Here is a 16,658-nt window from a genome sequence, read left to right as displayed (position 1 = left end):
CTTCAAAAAACAAAAAATGCCATACTAGGTCATACAAAAATGTCAGTTTATTTCGACAAAAGCTTGATGACGTGGAAATATATTTTATGCCAGGCCAAAAAGTAAATTAAAAATAGAAATTTAATAAAAACTTGAACAATGTGGCAACTTAAGGAGTGACGGACAACTCAGCATCAGGACCGAGACCCGTGAAGGCAAAATATCAGCAACAGCCCCCAAAACACACACACACGCACGCACGCACGCACACACACAGACTTTATTGAGGCACGACTAATGCAACGATACTATACTGTCCACTCAGCTGTCCATCTTGCTTCCCTTCAAACATCATATTCACGTTATGTGAACACAATGATTGTATTATATTGTGTGTATTTTACAAGCCTCCTTATGAGCAACAAATCTATGGCCTGATGCGGCGACATCATCATTATCGCGGGACGTGCTGAAGGCCAATATGTCCAAGTTTCAGCAGACAGAAACAGTAAATGCACATTTTTATAAATTACAGTACAGACACAACAGGGTGTGTGTGTGTGTGTCCCCTCAAAAAAAAAAAAAAAAAAAAAAAAAACTTTGACTGGCCATTATTTATACATGTTTTTGTTTTACGTGATTATAATGGGCAGTCAAAATGTGAGTACATTTTTATTTTTTATTTTTTTGGGGACAAACTGCATTCTGGCAAGTTTAAATTCTAAATGTTCACTTCTATTTGGAAAGCCGTTTGAGCATTTATTCCTTTCATATCCTTGATATCCACATACTAGTACACTATTTCCTTACTAGTAAGACAATTCAGCACACTAGTTGAATGACTGCGCCTTATTAGTAAAAAAAATTCCACTGCTGTATGACATTTCTGCACACTAGTAGGACAACGACACGTTACTAGCTAGGTAAAACTACGAGTGGGTATTTTGGTGCTACTAGTAGGGTACTAGTGCGTGACACAGGCCTACCTGTTGGGCCGAGTAGTGTTACGAGTGCAGCACAGTAGTTTACTAGTAAGGTTTATTGTGTCCTAGTAGGCCAAAAGTGGCACTAGTAGTGGAAAATTTTGACTAGTAAGAGAGTCGTTCTACTAGTGCGCGTTAATACTGGAAGGAGATGACGGCGTTGACTCTGTAGACGTGGTAGGAGCGGTTCCAGAAGACGCGGGTGAAGTAGTTGGAGTAGGGCGAGCGGTTGGTCTTGATCTCGTGGCAGAAGCGGCGGTGCCTGGAGAAGGCCAACGTCTCGCCGTTGTCGTGGACCACCTGCGGGGGCGGGGCCGGTGGGAAGGGGTCGTACCGGAGACGCAAAGACGAGCGGGGCCGCGAGACTCACGTGGCCGTTGGCGACGTCCAGCAGGTCCTTGACGCGGCAGCCGCGCTCCGAGGTCAGCTGGTTGCACAAGGACTCCTCCACGATCACGTAGTTCGCCTTGCGGGAGGTCAGGATCTTGTAGACCTCCTCGGCGGAGCGCATGGAGTACACCTGGTACGCCTGCCAGCGCACATTTATACAATTCCACATTAACAAAATGCGTTATTAATACACTTCAAAATTTACATGATCATTTTGTCTTTCATTAAGGAAAATATTTATGCAGCCACATGTATAATTAAAACAATAATAAATAGCAACTGTTCAATAAAATGAGTAGAAATAGTAAACAAAATAATTTAAAACTATTTTAATGTTTGGTTTAGCACTCAAAAAATGCAATGTTAATACAAGAATTACATATATACATTAATAGATGGGTGTAAAAAATACAAAAATGTTTTTGAATAAAATGAAAATAGTGAAAATGACTGAAGAGTAATACATACATAAATGTATTTTCAGACTCAAAAAATTGAAAAAGAACACACGACTTTGGAAAATCTTTTTTTTTTTTTTTTAAATGTAATACAAATTGTAATGACATTAACAGGAATTCTCAAATAAAATGAATAGAGATTGTATTAAATGTATTGTGAAAGAAAGTGACGATTAAGACTTTGATTGCAGCCACTTTTAGAACTATTCTTATTCTTGCAACTCACATCCTCGCTCCTCCTCAGCATGTCGACATCCGAGTGCAGCGGCAAGCCGGTGACTGCGGCGCCGGTGCCCGCCTTGACGGCTCCCAGGAGCTGGGGGCTGCCCGCAAACACGGCCGCCGCCGGGAGGCGAGTCCTGCGAGGAGGGAGACGATCGCCACCGCGACTTCGTGAAACGGGACGCGGCGCCCTCGACACCTGAAGGAGACTCACCGGATCCAGACGATCAGCTCGGCCGCGTCGGGGTCGTACAACTCCTGAAGCTCCGACAGGTCGGCCAGGATGCGGGGGCAGTACTGCCCCGTACACAGAATAAAATACAATTGTTATTATTATCATCATTATCATTATTAGGATCAAAAACTCACCTCTCGCCAAAGGCTGAAGCCGATGATGGTCGGCACGGCTATGCTCAGGATTAACGACTACAAGGAGGCGACAAAAATATCTGGATTGATGCATAAATATTCTTATTTTATATCATTCAATATATTATATTATAGAAAAATAAAATCTTACAGACAACATCTTGTATTTTATAGTACATTTTTGACATGGCACATCATTACCACTGTTTGTTCTTCAGCATTCTGGTTTTAAAAAAGTATTAATTTTTAAAGAAAATGAACAGAGAAATTGGAAAAGAAAAAGTATTTTCTGAGTGTCCACATTTTTTTCAATCAAATAAAAAGGTTAAATCTTTATTTTTTTGTTTCTTTTATAAAACTCTAAAAATGACAAAAATGTAACATTTACATTTTTAAAACTGCATTAAATATTTTCAATTAATACACATTTTTTTAAAACGATGTAATTAAAAAGGTTACATATTTCCTCAACAAAATAATGGTCACTCAAAAAAATGAATGCAATTGCAAGTAATAAATTGTAACAATAAATGTAATTAAAATGTTAAATATTTTCTTTCACCAAAAACAGTAAAATAGGTTTATTGCAATAAAAAAGCTCAAAGAAAATTAACAGACATTGTAGAAAATGTCATTTTAAAAAGGTATACGAAAAATAATAATAATATTAAATATTCTTGCTATAAAATTTTATTTTTCACTGAAAACAAAAGGTTTACTGCAGTCATGAAAAACATGGTCAAATAAAATCAGAAACATTTAATGCATATGTTAAAGGTATAAACAATGTATTAAAAATATGACATTTCTATATAATTTTTCACTAAAAACAGCTAAACTGCAGTCATAAAAATAAGACAAATTCTCAAAGAAAATGTTACAACTATTAAATTGAGAGAAGTTGTCGAAAACATTATTGTTGCGCAATGTAACGTCGACGCATTTATATGGTAGCACAAAGGCCTCTCACCAGTACGACGGGGTGGACCGACTTGACCCTGAGCCACCTGAAGACGGTCATCCACAGGTCTGGCGAGCACACGCCAAATGCAGCAAAGGCGCACACGTACGGCGTCCAGAAGTACTTCATCCTGCACGAGGGAGAGAAGGCGCTTGAACCAGGCGGCGCGCGCCGGACGACCTCCGAGCGGCGGCGGCGGCGGCGTCCTACCCGTCGAAGAGCAGCGTCAGGCCGCCGAAGATCAGCGTGTGAAAGACGTGGTAGACCACCTCGGGACGCTCACCCACGTGCCCGTCTTCGGGACGCCGCTCGCCGCTCTGCGTCGGCTGAACGCTGAGGACGGAAGCCAGAGAAACGGGTCAGACGCGAGACGGGCGAAGAGAAAACGAGACCAAAGGAGCCGAGCGACCTGAGTCTGGTGCAGACGGCCTGTAGCGCGGACGCGACGCAGACGGCGAGCACCAGCAGGTAGAACGGCAGAACGGACGTGCGAGTGAGGCGCAGGAACAAATCGGGACCGGGGGAGCGAAGACTCTCTTGGCACACGAGGAAGTTGCTCACAAAGTCGCTGGAGCGCACATTGACCACACTTTTTGCTTCCATCATTGAAGTACAGCTTCACCGTATTTTTCGATATTTATTTATGTAGTGTTAATGTTCAAACTGCCCAAAAACCGTCAATGTGACTTACTTTGTCGTATTGAGGCCAAACTTGACCTCAAGGAACTTCCAAACGAATTGACCTTCACTTACAGGCACCACATTCTGCAAGTGAGGAAAAGAGCGCAACAGAACACACTGATTACCATCTGATCGTGCTCCTAAACTTTGAACAACTCATCGAAGCACCTTGATGAAATAGTGGAAGGTGATGCCTGTGCTGAAGACCAGGTGGAAATAAAGGAAGAGCTTCATCAGTCTTGCCACCAGGGGGCCCTTCTTCATCGTTTGCTGTCACTCACATACACAGCAGTTGCATCGTGACAATAAATATACCAAATTTTGCACAAGAAAAAAGGTTCCAGATCGCCAAGCATCAGGGTTGGGCATCACACTAACATGATCAGGAGTACTGCATTCTTTTGGCCCTTCGTCCCCTAAAATCGGGGAATTAAAAACGCATTTGTGTCAATAATTGGTTAATTTGTTGGAAATAATCAAATAAAAACAACAGTACGAGTAAAATCACGACATATTCCTTAAATAGATGTATTCTTTTTGACTAAATAATTGCTCAATTCATGTATTGTAAATATTTGTAATATAATTAATTTGGACAAGTCGAGTTTTTTTTTATTTTAATTATTAATTTATTAAATTGGCTTATTGGTTTATTGTAAAGAATAGAATATATTTAACATTTTACCTTTTCTAAGAAATACTTGGTTAGTTCATCAATTGTAATAGTAAAATAAAAATGTAAGTCAAAAAAAGAGCATGCATTTAACATTGTATTGACTTCATATAAGTCAAATTAAATACACATTTACCATTTGTATTCGTTTGACTAAAAACTGGTTTGTTCTTTGTTGTAAATAAAAATGATCTTAAAATACATTTACATATTCGTTGCTTGTTTTACTGAATTGATTACAAACAGTAGAATTAAGGGACGTGATTATTTTATAATAAAACCATTTTACAGATTTCATATACTGTGTACCTTTTATCAAATTTATTGTAATTCTACATATCAATGTAATATGTTTTATTGATTTTATTCAATATTTGGCTGCGGATATGATTAAACAAACTCTTTTACACAATCAAACATGGCCCTTTTTAACCAACCCCTGGCGATAATAAGCGTTCTGAAGGGGGAAAACTACACTACCTGGAGGTACCTCACCAGCCCGGAGCCAATCAGGAGGCTGAGCAGCGGCGAGCCCAGCAGCGCCGCGGTGTGAAAATGAAAGAAGAAGGCCAGCAGCAAGGAGCTGAAATACACCTTGTGGATGTCGGACATCTGCGCAACCGGGCAAAGAAACGGCGATCGTCTTTGAAAGTCAAACAAGCCGCAAGGACGGGTGTCGTACCTTACGAGGCGGCACCAGGTCCAAGGAGTCCAGCAGGAAGAGGCAGAAGGCCTGGACGAAGAGCACGTAGTGGCTGTGCTCCCACACCAGCAGGAAGGTTAAGGTGGTGGCGCTCATGGTCAGATAGCACAACAACTGAAAGCAACGGTTACACCTTTGCAATACGCCAGCTTCCATTTGGAGTTGGACTCAAATGTACTGGAAATATTTTCTCTCTAAAGTCAAACCATTTGAGTTCAAACAGCATTTTCTGGAAAAATATAATGCAATTTGGAAAAATGTGCCTCCAAGTCAAACCATTTGAAATCCAACCGCAATTTTATGAAAATATATGAGCGCAAAGTCAAACAGTTTGGAGTTCAAAGGCAGATTTAGCCTCCAAAGTAAAACTCAATTGGGGGTTTAACCAGACTTTTGGGAGAAAGCTGTGCCTGAAAACTGTGACATCCGAACGCACGAAAAGCTGAAAATGTTGACGTTCCAACAAAATGTTCTGGAAAAACAATTCTCAGCATTTAAACAATTTGGACTTCAACCAACATTTTCAGGAATAACATGAGTAAAACGTTGAACAATTTTCAGTTGGACTACAATGTTCCAGACAAATCTTCCTCAAAAGTCAAATAATTTGGCAGTCAAACCAAAATTGGGAATCAAAAGTCAAATCCTTTGGCGTTCAACCATCATTTTAAGGAAGAACAAAAGTGAAAAGGCAAACAATTTGGAGATCAACTAACATTTTCTGGAAAACAATGCCTTGAACGTGAACACATTTGGAGTTCAACCAAAATGGTATGTGGAATGGCCTCAGAAGTTCAAACCATTTGCAGTTCAAACAAAGCATTCTGGAAAAACAATGTTTAAAAAAATAAAATAAACATCTGACCTCAGCGGCCAACCCGATGTGATTAGACAGGAAGCCGGTGAGCGCGGCCACCTGACAGGCGTAATACGGCAGAGCCCAGTTCTCCCGCAGAGGAACCGCCTGCTCCACTTTGGTGGCGTCGGCTCTGAGGCGGAGACGGGACTTAAAGCGTCGAGACCCGGCTACCAAATTTGCACCGCCGCGCGCCCGTCCGGGACTGACCTGCTGACGACGTACCAGGCCACCGCCAGCGTGCCGGCCGCCCAGGTGCCGCTCATCAGCCAGCTGCAGACGAACAGCGCCGTGGCGTACACCGCCTGCAGCGCCAGCACCGTGCCCACGTAGAAGTAGATGGGCTCCACAAAATCCTGCAGGAAAACAAACTTTCACCTCGTCCCCGTGTACATACGGTACCTACTTGCAGCTTTATTTCAAATAATAAAACAATATATTACATCTACTATTATTTATTTATTTATTTAAATCTTGCACAATGCCCATATTTGATTATTAAAACAGGCAGGTGGGGCAGGTCATTGGTAATTCCATTTTTAATAATAGATAAATCATATACTGTACATACCTATATTTGTATACATTTATTGACATGATTTAGTTTACATTTTAAAATGCATTATTTTAATAAATACAAAACAACACTCATTTTAGTGGAACTATTAAATTAAAATGTTGAATGTATATGTAATTATGTTTTTTATTTATTTATGATAAATCAGTTAACTCTAAGTTAAAATGTGTATGTACAATTGTTTAATAACAAAACAATTCAGGTAATTTTTTTAGTTGTACTAAATATAAATAATTCAAATTATTTAATCAAACAAAAAATATGTTGGGGTTATTATTTATAATAAATCAATTAACCACATATTTAATGAAATAAACAAAACAATATAAAAATGAATACATGAATAACATTTATTTTTAAAAATATTTATAATTTTAATTATTTAATCAAATTAAAAAAATGAGTTACTTTTTTTTTTTAGCTAGGCCAGGGGTGTCAAACTCATTTTTGTCGTGGGCCACATTGTAGATACGGTTTTCCTCAGATGCCATTATCATTCTAAAATCATATCAATGTTTAATCGCCTCATCATATTACACATAGACAACAAATTGATGGATAACTCCTTTTGAAATCAGAAGTCAAGGATAATGGTTTGTTCTACTATTGTTCAAGTAACTGCAAAAGGGGTTTGGAGGCAAAACATGCTGACAATAGTTCATTACCATTTATTACATATGAATATTATACAAACATTTGGAACAGATTTTAGCAACAATCATGGAAGTTGACACACGATTTGCTTTAGCGGGCCACATAAAATGATGTGGCGTGCCGGATCTGCCCACCGGGCCTTGAGTTGACACCTGTGAGTTAAGCAATTATTTAGGTTCATATGTGTATGGAAAATATGTTAGTTTGATTGACTAATAGTAGAATGATTCATGCCAATTTTTACTTTGTATTTTTTTTTAAATAAATATTTTTTTTAAGAAAAAAATAATATATACACAAATATTTCCACCCCCCCCCCCAACCCCCCACACAGCTCTAGAAGTGACCTAAAAAAATATATCTGCAAAAGAAAAAAGGGCTTGCTCAGAGACACTTTTAGAAATAGGCAGATAACAAAATATTTACTTGAAAGTTATTTCACACTTGATGGGTGGGGACAAATATGTATTGAAACCATGACAGTCACTTTTCCATGATACACGATGTCACCGTTTAAGGCTAACCTGGCTGCCCGAGACTCTGTAAATGTAGCTGGTGATGAGTTCAGGATACAAAGACAGACGCTCCACGGCATTGATGGTTTGTCCCGCGAGAGTCCCGTCGTCCGTCGTCAGCTCGTAGAATGCTGTCACGCGCGCGCACAAACAACACAAAGATGGCGGGTTCACACCGGCTCGCTTTTCCAACCTGCCGAGGGAGAAAAGAGACGCACCTCTATTGTAGGACGTGGCCGCCAGCATGTGTTTGTAGTAGTAGTAGTAGATACCGCTTCCACCTTGGAAGGTGAGCTCCCGCTCCACTTCCTAAGACACAAAAACAGCTCACGCAAAAACACACGGTAGCGTAAAAGTACTGTTTTAAATGCTTAAGTTAATAAGTACAGTAGTAGTAAAAATGAATTTTGACAGTCAATTATACACAATAACTGCACAATTGCTTTTGTTTTTTTTTTAAACCAAGAGATAGCTAGGTAACGTTAACGAAGGTTTTTAAGCTATCAAAAAGTGTTCCGTAACCTTTGCTATCTTAGTCAACCAACAAAATGACATGAGAACAACTAAAACAAAACAAAAAACATCTCTACTTTTGTTTTTTCTGATTAGAGAATTTTTGATGCGCATATTTGTTTGCCGGGCGCGATGTCATGTCACTTTCTGTGAGTGTGTTGTTTCGGCTAGTATGCTAGCTAATAATATTGAGGAGACTTGTGTGAGGGTGGTTTGTTTGTGTTGAACAATTTAATTACTAACTACAATTGTTTATGTAACATGGGTTAGCACATCTGCCTCACAGTACTGAGGACCCGGTCCAATATTCAAGTCCGGCCTCCCCCCGTGTGGAGCTTGCATGTTCTCCCTGTGCTTTGTCGCCATCTTGTGGCACCCTTACACATTTACAAATCCCTTTTAGGGGAGGCGTTGATTTATTAGCAGATTTTTGCTATTCACGCAGGGGTCGGTGTTAACTGTATTTGTACTTGGTTACTTCCCACTGCTGACGTCGCGTCATCTGTAAAGCAGGTGTGACCCACCTGTCTCGTCGAGAACCAGAACTTCCTCTCGTGAAACGCTGAGAGGTAGGCGGCGTACAGCGTGCCGCACACCGCCGCCGCCAAGCATCCAAATAAGAGCCGCAGTACACGCTGAATGGCGTTCACTGCAGAGAAATGCACAAAATAATTGGATAATGTGGTATGTGTAATGTACATTTTGGATGGTATTCAGGAGAAAAATGATGTATTTCAGGGGGGAAATTCAGCCCCTTGACCGATCGACATAAAATTGGGTGGACATGTCATGTCTCAAGGACCCACGCCTAGGATTGGACAGGAAGTTGGCCATTTTGGGTGAATTCCAGAGCTCATAGTTAGATGAACTCCTATTAGGGAATTGTCTAAATGCGCACCAATCAGAAGCAGTTACACTAGCTAGATGGACTTAAACTATGTTTGGGAAAACCTTGTTTAAGTTCGGCTTGTTGGTAATGTCTGTATGGGAAATGGATGCAGTGGGGCCCAGGGAAATATTTGCTGTTTATTGATTTGTATAATAGTAATAGAACATGGAGAGGTATCCAAATCTATTTCGTTGTTCTGCAGGAATGACAATTAAAGAAAAAAAAACAAAAAACAAAGAGATTCGACTTCATTTATCAAATCGTGCCGGCGTTCCCTTAGAAGTAGCCGGTAGATTTGGACAGTTCCAGCGAAAAGAAACAAAACCAAAACAAGCTTGGAAGTGTTTGTCGTTCCATGTGCGACGCACAGAAATGAACTTACACGCAGAAGGGCGTTCAGATGGTCTTCCAGTCGACTCTCGTTTGTTTGACGCGTCCTCTTTCTGCTCACAATCTTCTTCAGCCGCTTCATCTTTTACTTCACCATCTAGTAGACCATTTGGGAAAGAACTTGTTAGCCGACGCTAACAACAGTAAGCAACGAGCAGCTGGGTTAGCTTCAAGCCAAACTTACTGTCGCTTTGTTTGTCCTCGTCTTCTTTGGCCACCTGGAAAGTGTCCGACGTCCGACATCGCAAACCGGTCATGGCGAGGTAAATAAATCTTTTTTAAATTCTTATTATTATCTGGCGCTCAGAAAAGGCAACATGCTAGCTAGTTAGCTGACACGGGTCAACACAGAACAACAAAAGTACGCGCCGCTCTGTGAAAAATAGTATTAATATTTAATTTGCCATCGTTGTGCTTCTTATGACTATTCTAAATCATATGTCACAATTGCACAGACGTGAAGAAGATTGAAGTGAAGGAAATGACAACCAGGGAAGCTGTACGTCACCGACAACTAATGTGCGCATGCGCAAATGAGCAGCTTCGCCCACGTGTGCAACAATACGAAGCCGGCGGCCGACGTGCAACAATGCGTCGTACAGATGCTTACATACACACCGTACGTATTTTCACATTTAATTTCACATGCCACATGCGTGATGAACAGGTAGATCTCAGTCCATTCGAAGATTGTCGAAAACGCCATTCATTTCAGTACTTGCACATTATATCGATTTATTAAACACTCGGGAAAATAAATACTGCCTAAATTTCGACATTAAAAATCACTTTCATTGTTTGTTACATAACACTATAGTTTGGAGAGATGCTGAATTTGGGGGTGTCGTTTGCTGTAATCAACAAAATTATACACATTTGAAAAGTCGAATTAAGCTTTTGACGCTATTCTAATTTATTGAGATGATTGGCATGTAAATATGGAACGATTAACACTATCAGAGAGGTATTAGTTTGATTTACTAATTCAAAAATATTTTACTTATTTGGCTACATTCGATAGATACCAGGAAAAATATAGTACATTATATTCTAACAGTGCTATGCAACCACAATATTAAAAAGATTGAGGTATGTGCCATGATAATTCATATATTTTCCGATTTCATTGTATAACCTCACATGCTGCAATTGTATGTACACCTGCATGTAATTATGATTGGCACCGTTTTACTATTGTGGTTATAGCTGAATCGTATACTGTTGAGCTGTTTATGTTTGTACTTATTTTGCTACATAAGAGGCCCAAAATATTAAAAACATGTAACATACTCTTATACCATAAACATATTATGGGAAATGAATACCTAAGAATGAAAACTCAACGTTATTATCTTTTTAAAAAGTGAAGTTTTGATTTCAATGCTGAATGTGTACCTAATGTTGTGTCCCGTAAAAACAAATTTTAAAAACAAATTGACAATTTAACCATATTTTATATATTTAATTAGTCACTCAAACATGCTGAACGTACACTGAATTCATGAAAAGGCTTGAACAATATCATTGTGCAACTTCCAACATTTTCCTTTAGTAAACAATAAAACTCAACCATGGACAAACAAAAGTGGCACAAATTGTAAAATGACACATACGAAACATGCTCGTGTGAACATAAAGGCAAAACTGACGTTTGGACCCAAACCAAAATGCGTTTGGTCCCAAACTAAAAAAGTGGAGCCAACAAAATCGACTCATTAAGAGCATTCACATGTAAAAAAGTTTTTTTTCTTTTTTTTTCCAACATTAAACACTGTTTAGGGGGCATCTCGCCAAAAAGATTCTTTTAGGAAACAGGTATGAACACGAAGAGCTTATTGTGGCCGAAATGATTACTCGGAACTCTCCTCGAGTTTCTCGCTGGGCTCCTTGGCCAGCCGCCATTCTGCATCCAGGAGCGAGAAGGACGTCAATACTCACGTGGGCATTTGAGCGTTTATGACTCGGCACGCGCCCGCTTACCTGCTTGACTTCCCGTGGCGGCAGCTTCCTTAATCTCGCACCTCTCCAGTTTGATGCGGAGAGTTTTGGTCACTTGTGGGTGCGTGACGGCTTCCATCAGCGGCTCGTCGTCGGAGCTGACGCCTGAGGAAACGTCAGCCGCGTTCACGCGAGGGGGCGCTTTGCATTATTGGCACAGCCCGACCCTCCAACACGGCACCCGTCTTTACACGTTACCTGGCGCCGCCGACTTCTTGGCAGCTTTGGGAGTCGCCGCTCTCTTCTTGGGAGCCGGGGCCGTTTTTTTCACCTTGGACTTTTTCTCCACTGGGGATTTCTTCACCAGGTTGACGAGGGGCTCGTCATCCGAACTCTCGTCGGACTGACCTGCTTCCAAGGAGACGCAATTATGCAACTCTCACATCAATTATAACGCTTCCGGCGTTCTTCGTGACAGAATTTAAGTCAACATAGCCCAAGGCTCAACAATCTTAGCACTTGGTCAGCCTCTCGATTTAAATCGGATCGTTTTGACGGGTCCGTCCCGTCTCGAACAAATGAGCCACTGCTCACCACTGCCCCGCTTCTACTGCGGGGTGTGCCCACGCAATTACCCTGACAACCAAGAAACATTTTCAGACTCGCGCTCTTTTTACAGACCTGTGAAAATCAGGCCATTTTGAGGAGATCTGTCGCATCTCATGGAAATAAGCCAATGCTCCTCTACTGCGGGGTGTGCCGTGTAATACATTTAGTACGTGCACATCTCAATCAAATTCCAATATGGTAGAAAAGTCAATATACTTCACTACTCATACATGATATAGGTTCCTTAAACACTTGGGAAAATGCTTTTCAGTGGGTAAATTCCTGCCTAATTTCTACATTAAAATCATTTTCATTGTTTCCTGATTGCTTGTTATGTCATATTCTATATTTTCGTTTGCCGTAAGCTAAAATCATCAACATTTTATATTATATATATATATATAAAATGTTTATATATATATATATATAAAGAATCATGAAATATGTCACTGTGAGCGCGTATAGCGCATTTCTATGAGTTTCACTTTTTGTATTGAACTACCGAACTAAATGAAGCTTTTGGCACGATTGTAATTTGTTGCGATGTCCCCGTATGTCCCCTTCCAATATTGATTTTACCTCGTCTCTTTTTGGAAGCACTGCCATGTGTCACGCCGCTCTTTTTTGCTGCCTTATTCTTGTCCTCCGCCGGTTTCCTCTGCTTCGCGACGAGGTTCACCAGGGGCACGTCGTCGTCGTCGTCATTGTCGTCGTTGTCGTCGTTGCCGTCAATGTAGGAGCCGTCGTCTGAGGACGAAGACTCTTTTAAAATGCGACAAGTCAGCGCTCGAAACGAAGCCTCGCGCTCCCGTAGGACGCGTGCCGGCGTTCTCCGAGCCTTACCTTGCTGCGTTCTGCTCGCGCGCTTGGCTCTGGTTTTCTTGCCGCTTTTGGCGGCGGGCGTCGGCTGCCGAGCGGCGATCGCCTTCTTCCTCGCGACGGCCGCCAGCGGGTCGTCGTCCGAGCTCTCGTTGGAAGACTCCGCATATTTGACTGGGGAAAAAAAGATAATAAAAAATGCCAGCGAAACTACAAGGTGCGTTTGATCCAATTTCGCGTAATGACAGAGAAATGTCGAGTTTAAACAAGTGCAACTGCAGCTATCGAATGTTTTAAGAATCGATTATCCCATCGATGAATCGGATACAAAATGATTTTGCAATATTAAACACATCAGCATGTGCATGTGAGGTGACAGTACTATTTTTGTCCACCTGGGGTCACCATCCTCACATTCTACTGTGGTATCTGTGACTTCGAGTGCATATGACTTTGAAAGTAGGGATAGACCAATTGTCGGCCAGGCCGATTATTGGCAACAATGTTGTGCATTTTGTCACATATCGGCACCTTTTTTCTTTTTTTTTATAAATCTCGTGGCCTCTCTTGTGGCACGTTCATTGATGGTTGGGAATCACTGCTTTCACATATTTACTCACTTCTTTCTCACTATATTGAGGAACAAAGGCTCGACAGAACAGACATCAAATTAAAAAAAAAAAAAGGGTTCCGTTTCCACCTTGTGTCACTTGCCTCTTTTCTTTGCAGCATTCCTTTTGGATGTGGCCTCGCCGGCTTGTGCGGAGGTGCCCGCGGGCACGCTTTCCTTGGTTTGACCCTTCAGCTTCTTGGAAATTGCGCTAAGTGGCTCGTCGTCCGAGCTCGCGTCCTCATCCGGAACATCTGTACAAGGAAAATGGCTTTAAAAACAGAGCGAGAAGAAGCAGCAGTCAGGCAGGCAGGCAGGCAGGCAGGCGAAGGTCCTTGCGAGGTTGTGCGGCCGAGACCGCAGGATGCGCCATGAATATTGACAGTGCTGGTGGGAGTTAGCAGCTGATCAGATAGTAAACGTAGGTAGTAAGCGTACTGTCAGTGTTCAACTAAAGATAAAAAGTCATTTGCAATAAATGCTTAAAAAAAATAAGAGTATCTATGTATCACAGAGTCCAAAATAGCATAAATTAGCTCTCGGGAAAGTAGTCATTTTTTGAAGGGGTTCCGATTCCCAATTTTTGCTGTAGCAAGGCTTCAATGTAGGTTCCTGACCTTTCTTCTTCTTGGGCTGGGCAGATTTCTTGGGTGGTGACGTCAACTTCTTGCCAGCTTTGGCTTTCACCAGAGGACCGTTGTCGGAGCTGTCTTCCGCTTTTAGGATTGCGAGCAGGGAGACATTTAAAGCGTTTCAAACGGAAAACACTGATGGCGACCGGCGACTTGTCTAACCTGCACTCTTAGATTTTTTGCCATGAAAGGGGGATAGTTTGCTTTCCTTCTTCTTTGTCTTGAGCTTAATCAGCGGCTCGTCTTCTGGAGAGGAAGCAAAAGCTCGTCAGACAATCGAGACGATACAAACAGTCCGATGGCCTCACCGCTCTTGTCTTCAGCGTTGGAGCTGTGCGCGTCCTCGGTGGACTGCTTCTCCTTTTTGGATCGCCTCTCCACCATTTTCGAGAAGGGAAAGGCTATAGGGACGAGTATCATTAAGATTTTAACGATACTGTTTATCAATACTTTATTTTTATTTCGCATTCTTATCTATACTTTTTTTCCATCAGAAAAACACTAAAATCACAATTAACACTGCTTTATTTATTTTTTTGTGATAACTTGTCTTGCAACTGCGACAACATGAATGTAAACTAAATGAATAAAAACAATAATTTACAGAACAACAAATGTTCGGAACAAATCACTATTACAATGTTAGACACTATTTCAATAATTATTTAGTGCAAAAGAAAACAGTGGTGCAGAAGTGCTGGACGACGAGTTTTCGCTGCCTCGTCTTCCAGCAGGTTAGCTAGTCGAAAACGGCGCGATTCTCTACGTTTACTAAATGTTTGTTTCAGTCGCTTGTGGTGGTTAAACGAGTAATCGATGACCAAAATACAGTAGTTGTCACTTAATTAGATGATCGATTAACTTTTAATCAAGCTGTTCACATTTTGACATCTTGAGCCTAACACTTGATCAACACAGCATTCAAACAGGGTGCTTGCAACAGAGGTGGTGAGACTGGAGGAGTCACAGAAAGGCATTTAGGGTCACGAACTTGTTGCATAGTTCACTGCATTTTCCAAGTAGCTTGCTCAACGCTGTAGTCCGTAATATGTCTGTAGGTTTATTTTCAAATGTCAGGGGGTGGTTGTGACTAAATGACGTGCATTGTTACGGACACATTAGCAGTTAGCGTGTAGTCATTACAAAACACGTTGCTAACCTAATACCACCTTTGCACTCACACAGAAGCCAAAACGAAAAGGCGAAGGTAATAAACTGAACGAACGACTACCTGGAGACTCAGATAGCGTGCCGCTGCGGTCCATTCTGCTGCCGAACGGGAGAGAAGATGCTCATCCAAATTGCGCCCCCGAAAACCTACTAGCTTATTTCGCGTGTAGCAACGCTAGCAGCTGGCTTATCTGCCGTTTTGCTGTGGAGCCGGCGCGGAAATTTGGCTCGACTGTTCGACGTATTACGAGGAGAAGAGCACGAAAAGAGTGTGAAAGGCTCGTCTTGTTGGAGATGCGCTAGAATTCTGCTCCTCCTCCTTGTCCTTCTCGACTTGGACTACATCTGATTCGCCCGCTGACGAATGTTGAAGAGACGTTCAGGGCTCTGTTTTATGACATCACTGCGCGGGCTCCCGGTTTGTTTTGGCGTGAGTGTCGCTTGAGTGAGACGTCATCAGCTCGTTTTTGTCGAAACTCATTCAGTCTTGAAGCGTTGTCATTATTTAGTTTGTTTTGTACCGCCTGTTCTATCTTTTTCTCTATGGCACCTTTGTTGAGCCCCCCCCCCCCCCCCCCCCCCAAAAAAAATACATGTTTTACAATTGAAATCACCAAACAAAAATTCTCTCAATATACTCACATATGTGCTTCTCTGTGTGAAATCTGGGCATATTTAGTTGAATACAAAGTTATTATTTTGCCCTGGGGCCCCCAAACGTCTCGTAAAAACGGATCCATAAAGTTTTCTTAGATTTAAAACAGTTACAGCGGTATCTTGAGATACGAGCGCCTTGTCTTATGATTTTTTGCAATTAGACCTTCTTTGACTGTTTTTTGTCTTTCGATACGAGATTTTTTTGGATACAATTGCGCTTCAGACTCTCACCACTAGATGGTGCCAGCAAACATCTGTTTTGTGCTTGCATTTTACATCTTTGCAGGTCATGAGAACAAATGAAACAAGTTTTTTTAGGTAACACTGTAGAGTAGCAATGAGTAAAAATTTCTCAAACGCGTTTAAAAAAACAATTTATTTATTTAGTGTGTGTGTGTGTGTTGTTAGAG

The 16,658-nt window shown here is 41.3% G+C and overlaps 2 protein-coding genes across 3 annotated transcripts; both read right to left on the bottom strand.

The window, feature by feature from the left end:
* Window positions 1-32: 32 nt before the first annotated feature.
* On the bottom strand, window positions 33-10,397 carry LOC133396167 (probable C-mannosyltransferase DPY19L4). The gene is made up of 19 exons (XM_061665665.1): window positions 9,998-10,397; window positions 9,806-9,910; window positions 9,059-9,183; window positions 8,240-8,330; window positions 8,031-8,152; window positions 6,486-6,631; window positions 6,285-6,408; window positions 5,399-5,533; window positions 5,197-5,328; window positions 4,212-4,313; window positions 4,054-4,127; window positions 3,772-3,930; window positions 3,573-3,695; window positions 3,372-3,492; window positions 2,402-2,458; window positions 2,247-2,329; window positions 2,037-2,169; window positions 1,333-1,491; window positions 33-1,262 (listed from the first exon to the last, which is right to left on the bottom strand). Exons 1-19 carry the CDS (start codon window positions 10,068-10,070, stop codon window positions 1,098-1,100), a joined length of 2,229 nt encoding a protein of 742 aa, XP_061521649.1. The 5' UTR covers window positions 10,071-10,397; the 3' UTR covers window positions 33-1,097.
* A 1,136-nt stretch (window positions 10,398-11,533) lies between these two features.
* On the bottom strand, window positions 11,534-15,969 carry LOC133396168 (nucleolar protein dao-5-like). 2 transcript variants are annotated; one of them, XM_061665666.1, is made up of 10 exons: window positions 15,653-15,969; window positions 14,730-14,822; window positions 14,584-14,667; window positions 14,407-14,505; window positions 13,894-14,043; window positions 13,204-13,353; window positions 12,940-13,122; window positions 12,010-12,159; window positions 11,794-11,916; window positions 11,534-11,716 (listed from the first exon to the last, which is right to left on the bottom strand). In XM_061665666.1, exons 1-10 carry the CDS (start codon window positions 15,684-15,686, stop codon window positions 11,664-11,666), a joined length of 1,119 nt encoding a protein of 372 aa, XP_061521650.1. In that variant the 5' UTR covers window positions 15,687-15,969; the 3' UTR covers window positions 11,534-11,663. The 2 variants fall into 2 exon arrangements, with proteins under 2 accessions (XP_061521650.1, XP_061521651.1); XM_061665667.1 differs by having other exon boundaries at window positions 12,940-13,107.
* Between the last annotated feature and the right edge of the window lie 689 nt (window positions 15,970-16,658).

The sequence above is a fragment of the Phycodurus eques genome, chromosome 20, assembly GCF_024500275.1.
Source record: "Phycodurus eques isolate BA_2022a chromosome 20, UOR_Pequ_1.1, whole genome shotgun sequence".
In the NCBI taxonomy this organism is placed as follows: Eukaryota; Metazoa; Chordata; class Actinopteri; order Syngnathiformes; family Syngnathidae; genus Phycodurus; species Phycodurus eques.
The sequence above is the reverse complement of the archived record's forward strand: the minus strand, read 5'-3'. Positions and strand labels throughout refer to the sequence as shown.

Bases quoted from the DNA above. Each gene is read 5' to 3' on its own strand.
- LOC133396167 (XM_061665665.1), bottom strand. From the start codon at position 10,070: ATGACCGGTTTGCGATGTCGGACGTCGGACACTTTCCAGGTGGCCAAA. The intron at 8,153-8,239 runs GTGCGTCTCTTT...CGCGCGTGACAG, and splicing joins GGCCACGTCCTACAATAGAG to CATTCTACGAGCTGACGACG. The intron at 3,493-3,572 runs GTAGGACGCCGC...TCCCTCGTGCAG, and splicing joins CTGACGCTGCTCTTCGACGG to GATGAAGTACTTCTGGACGC.
- LOC133396168 (XM_061665666.1), bottom strand. From the start codon at position 15,686: ATGGACCGCAGCGGCACGCTATCTGAGTCTCCAG. The intron at 14,044-14,406 runs GTCAGGAACCTA...TTCCTTGTACAG, and splicing joins CCAGCCCAAGAAGAAGAAAG to ATGTTCCGGATGAGGACGCG. The intron at 11,917-12,009 runs GTAACGTGTAAA...ACGTTTCCTCAG, and splicing joins CAAGAAGTCGGCGGCGCCAG to GCGTCAGCTCCGACGACGAG.